The 12,854-nt window shown below is 42.1% G+C and overlaps 1 protein-coding gene across 4 annotated transcripts in view; it reads right to left on the bottom strand.

The window, feature by feature from the left end:
- Nucleotides 1–12,854, bottom strand: part of PATJ (PATJ crumbs cell polarity complex component) — a 140,080-nt gene that overhangs the window by 97,563 nt on the left and 29,663 nt on the right. For all 4 annotated transcript variants that reach the window (XM_069023561.1, XM_069023562.1, XM_069023565.1 and 1 more), the window contains 2 exons: nt 9,207–9,371; nt 8,301–8,429 (listed from right to left, as the gene is read on the bottom strand). In XM_069023561.1, coding sequence (XP_068879662.1) covers nt 8,301–8,429; nt 9,207–9,371 — 294 coding nt within the window. The remainder of the gene's footprint in view (nt 1–8,300; nt 8,430–9,206; nt 9,372–12,854) is intronic.

The following is a 12,854-nucleotide window of genomic DNA, read 5'->3' as shown; positions in this document are numbered from 1 at the left end:
CCATCTAAGGTTTTATCCGCCTTTCATATTTGCTCTCGACAGAGCTAAAGTCACAGGGATTACATTCATTAGACTCTCTTAGTATCTTAGACTTTCAGACTTTGCAGCTCCAGAAAAAACACACTGAGTGCTGACTACAGGGAAAAGCCACAGAGATAAGAAAAAAAAAAAAAAAACAAAAACCCCGAACTCCTAAGGAAGTGCAGGAAAGCCACTGTGTGATGAGATAAAGAAGAGATAGAGATGTGTGGGAAAAAAGAAAAAAAATACCAACAGGCCAAGGAAAAAAGTATAAATGGTATCACCTACACAGCCTGCACTCAGTGGGCCTTAACACAGGTTGTGGGTTTGATCAGCTTTCAGATTCAAAGATTTCCTGAACTAAAGATCCAACCAGAGAGCCCAGCAGCACTTCCACCAGTGAGATGAGCTGGCCTCAGCACTGGTCAAAGCCTGTGGAAGCGCAGGATGTGTTTTCACACAAACCAGAGCTCTCCTCTGCATGGAAACCTTGCTTCACAAACAGCAAACACATGAATTATGGAAGACTTGCTACAGAAGAAGCTGCAAAATAAAAGTGGGCACACAGGACAGGTTGGGTTTTATGCAACAAGGATCTGCACACAGTGACTTGGCCCAAAGGCTCACAGAATCCCCAGCCTGGGTTGGATTGAAAGGGAATTTAAGGATCATTTCATTCCACCCCCTGCCGTGGGCAGGGACACCTTCCACTGTCCCAGGTTGCTCAGAGCTCCATCCAGTCTAGCCTTGAACACTTCCAGGGATGTGGAACAGGGTAGACGGGGAGAAGACAGAAGGGTTGGCAGAAAGGTTGCAGAGAATTTTAGGGTTACAGCGAATCACATTGTGAACAGACAGAAAATTCCAAGTGGGACAATACTCCTTGGATTTGGGGAGCAGCATCTTCCAGCAGGGTGAGGTACTAAGAAAACAGAACACCTCATAACTTCCATGAGTTTTCAGGATACTTCATGTTCATCCATCAGCACCAACATACACCTCAAATCTCATCATTTCAGAAGAGATTTGGAGCTGTCTGGGCTGAGCTCTTCCACACCCACTGCTCCATCATCTCCACATGCCCACATGTGCCAGGCCAGCACAGCTTCCTCGAGCCTCATCTACATTATCTCAGCCTTGCTGAGATTTACCAAGTGGTTAACAGAAAATCCAGCTACAGTTTTGTCCCTTTAAATTCTCGCCTTCTCTCGCAGGCAGAAGACATCTGTGGAATAATAATGAATTTCTTTGGTTTGGGGTTTTTTGTTTTTATTAAAAGCTATTCTTTCTAGCAGGAAATGAAAAAGAACAACCAGATTGGAGAATTTGGGGGAAGAAGGGAAAACATTTCTAAAGGTTAATAGTAATAATACTGCTCAGCATTTATTTCAAGGATATGCGACAAAGCAAAGAAAAACAGATGTTCTCAGTAATGCTCCAGTTTCTCTGCAAACTCAGGTATTGTCCAGAGCTGCTGCAGCTCACAGGGCCAGGAGGGATGCTCCTAGAATTTGCTCTACAAGACAGCAAAAGGAGGGATAAGGAAAATCTGTCCTTTCCTGAATGCAGGACAACCTGGGGATCAGCACGTGAAAAGCAGGTCCTGCTCGACCAAAATCTGCTGCCCCAGTTTTGGCTGGGGTAACCCAAGGCTGAGATAAGAACAGTTTAATACCTGAATAAAGTAAAAGGCAATAAAAATGCTAAACTAATAACTATAATGAATAAAACCTGAAAACAACTAAATGATGCACAATCCTGATGCCCAGCCTGTTCCTGAGCAGTGATTCACCCCTCCTGGCCAACTCCCCCCATTTACATACTGAGCATGATATCCTACAGTATGGAATATCCCTCTGTTCAGATCAACTCTCCTGGCTTCTGGTGCACCTCCTCACTGGCAGAGCATGGGAAACTGAGAAGTCCTTGACTCAGAGTAATCGCTACTTAGCAACAACTAAAACATCACTGTGTTATCAACATTGTTCTCATGCTAAACCCAAAACACAGCAGTGCACCAGCTACTAAGAGGGAAATTAACTCTATCCCAGCCAAAACCTGCTTAGTGGATGAGGGAAAGGCTGTGGATGTGTCTACCTGGACTTCTGTGAAGCCTTTAACGCTGTTTCCCACAGCATTCTCCTGGAAAAACTGGCTGTGCATGGCTTGGATGACCAAAAAGGCCAATGGCATCTGGCTTTTGTCAGCACTGGTGTGGCAGCAGGACCAGGGCAGTGCCTGTCCCCTGTGCTGGGCACTGCTGAGGCACCTGGAATCCTGAGGTCACAACAAGAAGGACATTGAGGGGCTGGAGCATGTCCAGGGAACGGAATGGAGCTAGGGAAGGGGCTGAGGGAGCTGGAAAGGGGCTGAGCCTGGAGCAAAGGAGGCTCAGGGGGGACCTTGTGGCTCTGCACAAGTCCCTGACAGGAGGAGGCAGCCGGGGGGGTCGGGCTCTGCTGGCAGGGAACAGGGACAGGAGGAGAGGGAACGGCCTCAGGCTGGGCCAGGGGAGGCTCAGGGTGGACATTGGGAAAATTTCTTCATGGAAAGGCCTGTCCAGCCCTGGCACAGCTGCAGGGGTGGAGTCCCCATCCCTGGAGGGATTTAAAAGCCCTGGGGATGTGGCACTTGGGGACATGGGGCAATGGTGGCCTTGGCAGTGCTGAGGGGAACAATTGGCCTCAAAGGTCTCAGAGGACTTTCCCAATCTAAAGAATTCTGTGATTCTATGAGATCCCTCCCTAACTTCTCATTTAGGGTCAGACTACTGACCCCCTCCAGCCCAGTGTCAGGGAATACCCAACCCCTAATGTGACTTCCTGCCTCCAGGTTCTCCAGGTCTGTCCCTCATCAAGCTGTTCCTGTGGGTCTGTCTGTATCTTCCTGTGAGATACGAAATCTCTTTGATTTCTTATTAAAGTGGTCTCTGCTCTCCCAACACATTAGTACTGCAGCACTGAGGTTTCGGAATCCACTAATCACAAACACCTCAGAAACTTCTCCAGGAATGTGCTCAATTGCATTCACCAGCTCTTAGGTCCTGAAAAGTAGTTTTTAAGCTGAACTCCAAGAGAATTTTTCAAAAAGCTACACTGGATTCAATTCATGACACACTATTAAGAATTATTTTACACATGAAGCAGCTTAATATGATTTAAAGGATGTAGAACTTTCCCATAGGGGGAGAGAAGCAAATCCTCCGTGAGATGAGTACCAACACAGTTGGTACTGAGGCTTACAGAACTTTGATGTTAATGAATGTGGATGGGTTGTAGAGATGGGAGAAAAGCTGCCTTTATCAGTTTTCCCAGTACCAAGCTGATAGCCATTGTAAAACTGCTTTTTAATACAGCTGTGTAGCTTTTGCCAGTAAGCCACAGGTTTCCATCACATGATCAGGTGAAAATGTGCTTAACAAAGACGTGAATATGCTTCTTTGTTCATAACAAACTTATCACAAGAACAGACAAAAGCTCAAATTATCACAAGAGGGCAAACGTTTAGCCAGCAACTTGTCACAGCATTCCAGCCTGCATCTCACTGCCGAACAGACCAAGAAAGTAAAAAAAAAAAAAATATAATCTACTTGAATACCACCTTCTACAAATAAGAAGTCAGTTTGCATTTTTGTAACGTTGCATCTGGAGCCTGTTTGGGGCATAAAGAAAAGAGGAAAGATATTTGGAGACACTTAAATTGCTCCACTTCCTGCCGTGAATGACTATGCAGTGATTTTGTTAGAAAAGAGAAAACAATTGTTTCCCATGTTCCCTGGGAGAAGGACAAAACATAACCTGCTGAATGTGCAGCAAATGAGACTTCAGTTCAACAGCACGAAAAACTGCTACTACTAATAAAGGGAAGCCAGGAATAAGGCAGCTGTGGGATCCCTGTTGCTAAACCACAGGAAAATCCCTGCAGCACTGACCCAGGCAGCCCAAGGCAGGCACAATTCACACTGCTTCTCCAGCTCAGGGTAACTTGAAGCTCCTGGAGTGCTGAAATGCCTCTTTCTGCTTCCATGGATCACTTGGAGCAGGTGAGTCCATGGGCTCCTACAGCCTGACAGCTCTCCAGGGCAGCTGGACTGTGCAGAAGCAAGCAGGCACTGGGGACTTATCTCTCAGCACAGGCAGGGAGGAACAGCATCTCACAGTCCTTCCCAAGAGTTATGTAAAATGTCAAACCTCCCCGTTCCACCCCTCACCCTCTCCAGTTTCATGCACTCTGAAACAGCTGCTTTAAAAAGACTCTGACTTCAAAGCACAGTAAATTAAGCTCCACATAAAGTCCATTCAGCTTTTTGTTTAATTTGATAAAAGCTCATCAGACCATTCAAGTTACCTTCTGGTCAATACTGCCTCCAGAAATCTGCAATTCAGCTACCTGTGGTTTTTCCAGTATTTCTGTAAAACATTACTGACAGAGTCTGTTGGCCTGCAAAGCATCAGGTCTTTGGTAAACACGGTTTCAGGGCTCAAAGGACCTTATATCCTACTGGGATCTCTTCTTTTTCTCTAGAAGTCTTGTGGGATTTTTCTTTCCTCTTGCCATAATGCCCTGGGATCATGGGTGTTTTTAGACAGCATTTCTCTATTTTAACCTGATAAAAGTATCTTTTAATTTCTTTCTAAGAAAAAGGGATTGGTCTCAAAAACAATGGCTTAGCTCTTGACTTGCTGGCCAGGAGGCTGAATAGGGCTTGGAGCAACCTGGTCTAGTGGAAGGTGCAGGGTTTGGAACAGGATGAGAGTTAAGATCCCTTCTAACCCAAACCGTTCTGAGATTCTGTGATTAGTTCCAGGCTAGACAAATGTACTGTTAAGCTGGATACTTTCAGGTCTGCTGATAAAGAACATGAAATACACTGACTGTAGCCCCTTCCATCCCAGGTGATCCCAAATCACTCCACAAGCAGCGTCCCAGGTCCCTCCCTCAGCATCAGAACACACTTGGCACTACCTGTGCCAGCAGCACTACATAAAGGTTAGTGAAGAGGTGAAAGGCAGAGCAACTTCTCCAAGTGAAACTAGAAGGAAATTAAGGGAAGCAGAGGGTATTACTTCATGGAGGAGTTGGCCACAAGACTGAGCAGCACACCTTTTTAATGGCCAAGAGACCTCTGCAGCCTTCCCATCTAAGCACCATCAAGAAAAAGCAGTGCCTGGCCTAGGAGCTCTGACCAGGTCTCAAAGCAGTGGTGACAACAGAAAAAACCACAGATTTCATTTTAAGACATCTTCAGTGCTTCTTACTTAAATAAAAGAAAAAAAAGAATCCATTGAAATCCATCATTTCAAGAATCCACAGGCTCAGCTTCCCATCCACCTCCCCTCTCGCCAAGTACTGACCTTGCTGCCAGCAGAGCAGATTTCCTACTACATAATTACAAATTATAACATTCAAAGGGGGGAAAAAGGGTTTTTTTTAATACATAAAGACCACAGGAAAATGAAGAATATCCTATATAAATACTATCCTGTCACAGTAAAAGGAGTAACTCTACTCCAAAGTTTTAAGAACATTTGCACAAACCTTATTAAAAAAAAGAAGGTGGCTCTGTTTTAAGCTTTTAAATCCCTAAAGACAATCAAAAGAAAACACAGGACAAAGTAGAAATACTATTGATTATGCATAATTGGTATAATTAATTTGTAATTAGTTCATTAAAATATATAGGCATTGGAATTATGCTTGTACATTTCTGGGAATATCCTGCAAGTCACTTGGGATATGCTTATCATTTATTTGATAGATGAAACATTATTAGAAAGACAGCCCATTAAAAATTAATATGCCAGAATAATAATTTTCTCCATCTCAGCATTCAGTTTTCCACGTACTCAGACTCCTATTCTGCCTCACAAAGAGTTTTTATTAATTCTGTTTTCCAGAGCATGACTTGGGAAGCACAGAATTTAGGACAACTGAGGCACAGCATCCTTTATGCTGAGAATGCAGCCAGTTTTGAGAAACAAAATGGCAAATTTTATAAATTATATACAATAGGAGCTTTCAGCACCACATCTAATTCTACAATCAAAATTAAGATGGAAAGGTAAAAAGCCTTGTGCTTGAAAACAAGTACCAAAGAGGAATGGAAAGCAGCAGGAAGAAACTTCCAGAGCACTGGGAGCAGCCTGGTCTCTAATTGCTGAGCATTCTTGTGCTTCTGCAGCGTGTCTGGCATCTCTCACTGTCAGAAATGTAGGAGCAGGGCTCCTTAAACACTGCAGGCAACAGCCACCAGTCCCTCTCCAGGGCTGGGAACCACCATTTCAAAGGTGTTGTCACACCTTGGTGTGGGGCAAAGTGAGGTGGATTATTATAGAGCCACTTTTTAACACTGGTGCCACTTCCCTGTTCCCACTGAGCTTCCAGAAGCCCTTCCAGTATTGCTAAAGTGTCATTTCAACCAACAGCTACAGAAATAATTAGATCTTCAAAACCCAGGGTAGTGACATCACCTCCTCCAAGCCGGGTATGTAACACCAAACTTCCCTTAAATTTCTGCAATGGGCAGAGAGTCAGTCCTTGTGTGTTAATTACCAGCATCACAAACAGGCTGCCTGCTGAAAATCTCCCCTTCAAAAGCATTTTCCTCCCCACCCTACCTCCATCAACACTATGGGAGCCTAGAAAGGCTGGTCACTCACAGATTATGAAGATGGGCCATGGGAAGACCCATCTTCATTGAAAAACACCTAAAAAAGAATGAAAAGTCAAATTCCTCAAAAGAAGCAAAATCAGCAGTGGATACATAGCACAAGCAGCATCATTTCCCATTATAAGGCTTGAATTTTCTCTGGTAAAAAAAAGAAGAGTATGTGCCTAAAAAAACACCTTTCATGTTTTAAAGAAGGCTCTCCAGGTCCTTTAAGGCACAATTAAACACTGCTGTAATTCTGTGCTCCCCAGCAAGTCTGTGTTAAGAATTCCAAACACTCTCCCAGGAACCACACACAGGGGTTTTTTTTTTTTGCCTTGCCTCCACTGTAGCATGGACAATTATTTATTTTCTTTGCCTTGCACTCAAGGATGTGATGGATGTATTTACATAAACACACACAACAGTCACAGATATCTCCCTATCAAAATTAATCTGCAGATGATGAAAAGTGTAAAAGATCTAAGAGGCAAATCCCAAACAAAAGAACATACTTTATACACTTTATACATAAATATCTTGAAATTATAAAGATCTGAGATTAAGTGGTTTACCACTCATTTAGAATTGATTAGAATGTATTTAAATTTAGCTGAAAGTACCACAACATTGCTCGTGTATTTGCATCTGCGAATAAGTAAATAAAAAGCCTGTTATTAAAGCCTTCATTAATTCTGATTATATGAGAACTTAAAAGCAAATCTGTGTATTACTGCTCTGTAAAGACTCCCAGCAACTCTAGAGTAGAGCTGGCACTGCAACACAACATGTGTCAGCTAAAATGACTAACAGGATCTATTTTCAGTAATCTTAAATCGCACTGGTAAAATATAGAATTAATGGGTTTGCATAATACTTCAAATATTTTTTTCCTTCTAATTCATTCCCCACTCCTGACTTATTGTATCGAAAAGTGAATTTTATATCACTTGACATTTATGTACAACAGTTGAACACATTTCATTAAACTACAATGTTTAGGCAGCACTAAGATGTGATGTGTATATTATTATAAAGAGTGATCCAGCTATTTGATTCCCTTATAAATATGATGACTGGAGGTTTAAAAAAATATATCACGTTGACTAGAAACATGAAGAACATTTCATTCTGACTACAGATTTTGAGAGTTTCTACATATTTAATTGAAGCCAGTATTTTTGAAAGAAGGAATCGTTAATTTTAATAGGATTTCCCTCCAATTAAAGATGTCTGTTAATTTCTAAGGAGTTTAACAATTAAGAATATAATCAACTCCAACTAATACCCAAGAATACTCACTTGCCACTCTCACAGCTGAAAAGTCATTCCAAGTTAAAACAAAATACAACAAAAAAACAACCTTCCCCAACATTTAGTCATTAAACTCAAGAGTTAAGGGGTGGAGTTTCATTAAAGGTTTTGCACTTTATCATGTTCAATAATCAGTGGTTTAGAACACTCCCTTCTTTATAGAGTTGGCCTCAAAATACATTACTTTTCCCTACAGTTTCTAGGCCCAAGTGTCAAGTCCATTACCCAGTAATCACCATCACACAACACTTTAAGGCACCATGCATGACAAAGGATCAAAGGGATTTTTAGCATTTAGTTATAGAGGAAAGTATACCTGATAGTCTAAAATGCTGAATCCTAAACCATTCTTGTCTTTCTCCAGCTCAATAACCTTCACATCAGGAGACCATAATGCCAATTCCCCTTCTTCCTCCTCAGGATTGAAGTCTTCCTCAGGTTTCACCTGGAAAATAAAAGCTCTGGTTCAAATACCATTCTCTCAGTTCTTTACAAACACTATTCCTTCAACATTTTGATTATTAATGGTGAATACATGCCCTAAAATGTGACCTTTCATGGAATTAAACCTTCACTGAGCATTATGAATAGAGTTTTCTCCAGCTTGCTGCCTTGAGTACTCCCCAGGGCCCAGGCCTACATGTTTTGAGCATCAGAGCCCAACCTGGCACACAAATACCCATGTATTAGTCTAATTAATTATTAGAATATTACTAACCTGTTACATGCTGATGAACTTCAGCTGCCCCATTAGATGCATAAAGGAAAAATAAACAGCATAAAAGATTTAACCACAGACAGCTAATAGAAAGGCCAGACAATCAGAAAAGATGAGAAGCCAAGCTGTAAATACTTTTACAAATAGGAGCAACCACAAGTGTCAAGCTTTAGTTTGAGACTTTAAAGCTCCTGCAACGGAAAGAAACTTTTAAGTTTCATTTTTTTTTTTTCCCAGTTCTATGAAAACCTACTCAGAACATGGAAGCAATCAGCTAATGGTGGCAAGGATGTGATTTAGTGCAATTCAGAGCTCTCACTCACCTATTAAGTGCAGGGATGATGAATGGGATGTACAGTCAGCAAAGCAGCTCACTGATTTACCTACCTTGTCTTCCCAGGACAATGAAGTTTCTCAAGACCAACCCGTGTAAACCCAGAAATACCTGCAGTTTTCCACAAAGTTACTGTCCTTTTGCACCAGTGGATGACAGGAGGAGTCTACCTTTTGCTCTGGAGGGGAAGCTGCCACGGGGGGCTCGTCCACGAGGGACTCGGTGCCGTCATCGAAGAGCCGCCGGCAGCACACCAGGGTGAAAGGGGGTGGCACTTCCTTGAGGAAGGTGATGGCCTCACGCCGGGATTTTCCATACAGCTGCACTCCATTTACCTGTATGGAACAGGAACACACATCCACACAAAGAGAATTAAAGGATATCCACCGAATTCTTTAATTTTTTCTTTTTTTTTTGGCATATATTCTTCCCCATCTGAGCGTGAAAGTCTGATTTTACCTGGGGATTCCGGCACAGCTCGCACGGTTTTATTAACATACACTTCTGAAGAATATGGAGGTTATTGTAAGACCTCACCTCCAAGATCTTGTGACTACTGACTGCTAAATCACAGCTCTTCAGCCTCCTCTAACTTCTTTTCTGCTCACCACTTTTCCAAGCCTAAACCTTTCCTAGAATTCTGATTTCTTTCTCACCTGTTTCTTTGTTGGGGAATTTTTCCCACATTAGGCTTACATGTTTGAACGTCAAAAGCTAAAACATTTGATTTTCTCACCGTATTTTAAGCAAACATGGGTTCTGAGCTCCAATCAAAAACTTGAAGTCAGAACTACCACAAGTACTTTAAAAGTTGGGCTCAATGACCTTAGAGGTGTTTTCCAAACTTAATGATTCTGTGATTCTAACTTTGCCCGTTTAAAGTGTAACAAAGTGGCTGAAACAAAAATAGATCCTACAGAAAACAGGCAAGAGCATTTATACAGTAAGAAAGAAACCAATGACAGTAAGCAATTAACCAGAAAGCCAGACAAGGGTCAAAGCTTACCTTAACATAAAACCAAGATTGTGAGTGATAACAGAAGAACATTGTTAATGGATGTTCTAAACATTAGCGTTTGACTTTGAAACAGAAAAAAAAAGATAAAGGTAGGTAGGTAGGTAGGTAGATAGATAGATAGATAATGGTGCTTTAAAAATGGGATACTGCAGTTGCACTTTTTTGTGGCTGCCCCGCCCCTGGAAGTGTCCAAGGCCAGGTTGGACGGGGCTTGGAGCACCCTGGGATAGTGGAAGGTGTCCCTGCCCATGGCATGGGGTGGGACTGGATGGGCTTCAATGTCCCTTCAAACCCAAACCATTCTGTCACTCTGTGATTCTACTTCTGCAGGAAAAAAACCCCTGTGATTCATCCTCTTTTACCTATTTTATAACCTTTATATCCTGAGGGTACTTCTATCTGCACCACAGGGCTGTCCCTAAATATGAGGAATGCAGGATGTCAGCAGGTGTCACAGGTCTGAATATCACCTGTGTTAACCAGCACTGCAGCCCCAAAAGAGCAGGGGTTTAACCCAGTCAGTGCTGTGGACTCAATCCCAACACTTCGTGTGTTCCAGGGATTTCTTTCAGGCTGCCTCAAGCCTCTCTCATGACCAAATGTCCACACTGCTGGAGGTCAGCCACTGGTTTAGGAATCCAGCACCCCCCATCCAAGTCACTCCCCAACAGGAACCAAGGCACTGCAAGTGGGGATAGCTAAAGATTACCTTCAATACTTCCCTCCATACCCAAAATGCAAAAGAAACTGCATCTGATCCAAGAAAACAGAGCATGGAAACATTCACCAGACATGGACACACCTTTGCATGTGTGCACTTGAGGCAGAGCCTCTCCATACACCTCCCAGATCTTGCTGATTAGAGGGATTCAATCCTCAAGCTAGGCTCCACAGCAATCCCACTTCAGCCAACATTTGCTTCCTGACCACTTCTATTTTTCCCCCCACTTCTTCCTTTCTTGCAGTGTAAATATAGTTTGTACTGCTGGGAAACACAGAGTTCCTCTCACACTCTACATCCCAGCCAAGCAGAAAAATTGAGAGTGGTGGAACTGGCCTCCACCACGGTAAGACAGACTGCTCTGGGCTTTTTCTGCAAGAATTATAGCAAGTGCTGAGCTATCAGCCTCATCCATTAGTTAATTATTGAAGGCAGAAGGATCTACGCGTAAGGATTTTTTAATGCTTGGAGAGTGGCAGTGTGGTGGAAAGCTACCAGCACTTCTCAGCATCCTGTGATGGATGGGGAAGAGCTACTGTTCACCCCCCAGCAGACCTGGGGACTCCCATTTCTCCTGCTGCAGCTGCCAGAAATCAGCCTCTGAGCAGGCAAGGTGCCCTACACCCACTCATTCAGCCCATCAGCCAGCCAGCCCTCAAATAGCAGGGAAATTGTACAACAAAAGGGCACAAAGAAGCAATTTACTCCTAAAAAAGAACACAATGGAATTAGCTAAAATGAAGGGCAGGGGAGGGGTAATGTGCTTTCTGTCATAATTCAAACACATCATTAAAAATAATCAACATTCAACCTCACTGTAGACTTAAAAATAAAATCCTTGCTGCTCATATTTCAATCCCAAATGTATCAGGCCCAGGTAAGGCTGCTTGTTTGGGGAATGGGGCTGTCACTTTTTCCACTGCAAACCCCTATTTAAGGGGATTTATAACTTGGCTGCAAAAACATAGTTTGGGCTAAACCTGGCACATACAGCTTTAGCCCCAGAGCACATTTTTATTTTGTTGGGGGCTTTTTTCCCCAACTACAGAATAGCAAAAAATTTATACTCACTAGGTCTGGACATACCTGTGAACTTAATTCTAAGTGCAGAGTAATACATGAAACTGTTAAATATATACAATTAAAGTTTCCTAAGTTACTCTGGAGCACAGCATTATTGCTTTTTGTGTAAATTTTTTTTGTTTAGTGGCCAAGCAATTTAAACGACACTCCCAGCATTCCATTAATCCCTTCCTTCAGGAATCAAGATTTCCTGCATTAAGCAATAAGAAAATGTTTTAGGTCTTAGTGATATCAGTATGAATTTTTGATGTTAGAGGGTGAAGAAGTAAAAGCAAAATAGCTGTACACCTAACAAATCAATCTTTCAGAAGGCCTAATTCTGTTTCCATTAAATGTTCTTTGCATCCACTAAAAAAAAGGTTCAAATATCAAAATATTCCACAAGGAGCACGCATTCAATAAGAAATTAATGTCTTTTCACTTGCAGGCTGAGATACCAATGGATACATGTACACACACATCCAAAATAGGAATTATTTTAATGTTATCAAATAATAATTTTTCCTGAGAAAATAGGTCTGGTGTGACTCTGGTAACTCCAAAGGTGCCCCAATACCTCTTTATACACATTTAAACAAACTGATGTATTTGCTCATACACACAAATATCTTTCAACACTCAACAAAAAAGTTTTATTGTGTAACTGGAACCACTATTCCTAAGACTCTTGTAAATTTTTTAGGAGTGACAAATATTCAGAAAGATTATCCACCACAAAAGCTAAAGCCAGATTGTGCAAAAGACTGAGCCACAGGACTACAAATAATTCAACACAAATATTATCTCTGCCTTTGTAACTCTTGATACTCACGTTAAAACATTTCAGGAAAAAAAAAAACCCATGAAGTCACTGAGAGGTCACAAGAATCTGACATTTTGTCCATAAATGTGGAAGGGAACAGTGAAGAAAATGAATGTGAATTCCAAAGCACAACTCTGCTTCCACAACTAACTCTGGAATACTACTATTGCACACACAGCAGCCACGCCAGAACT

Source organism: Aphelocoma coerulescens, chromosome 8 (genome assembly GCF_041296385.1).
Source record: "Aphelocoma coerulescens isolate FSJ_1873_10779 chromosome 8, UR_Acoe_1.0, whole genome shotgun sequence".
In the NCBI taxonomy this organism is placed as follows: Eukaryota; Metazoa; Chordata; class Aves; order Passeriformes; family Corvidae; genus Aphelocoma; species Aphelocoma coerulescens.
This window is presented reverse-complemented; position numbering and strand designations above follow the sequence as displayed.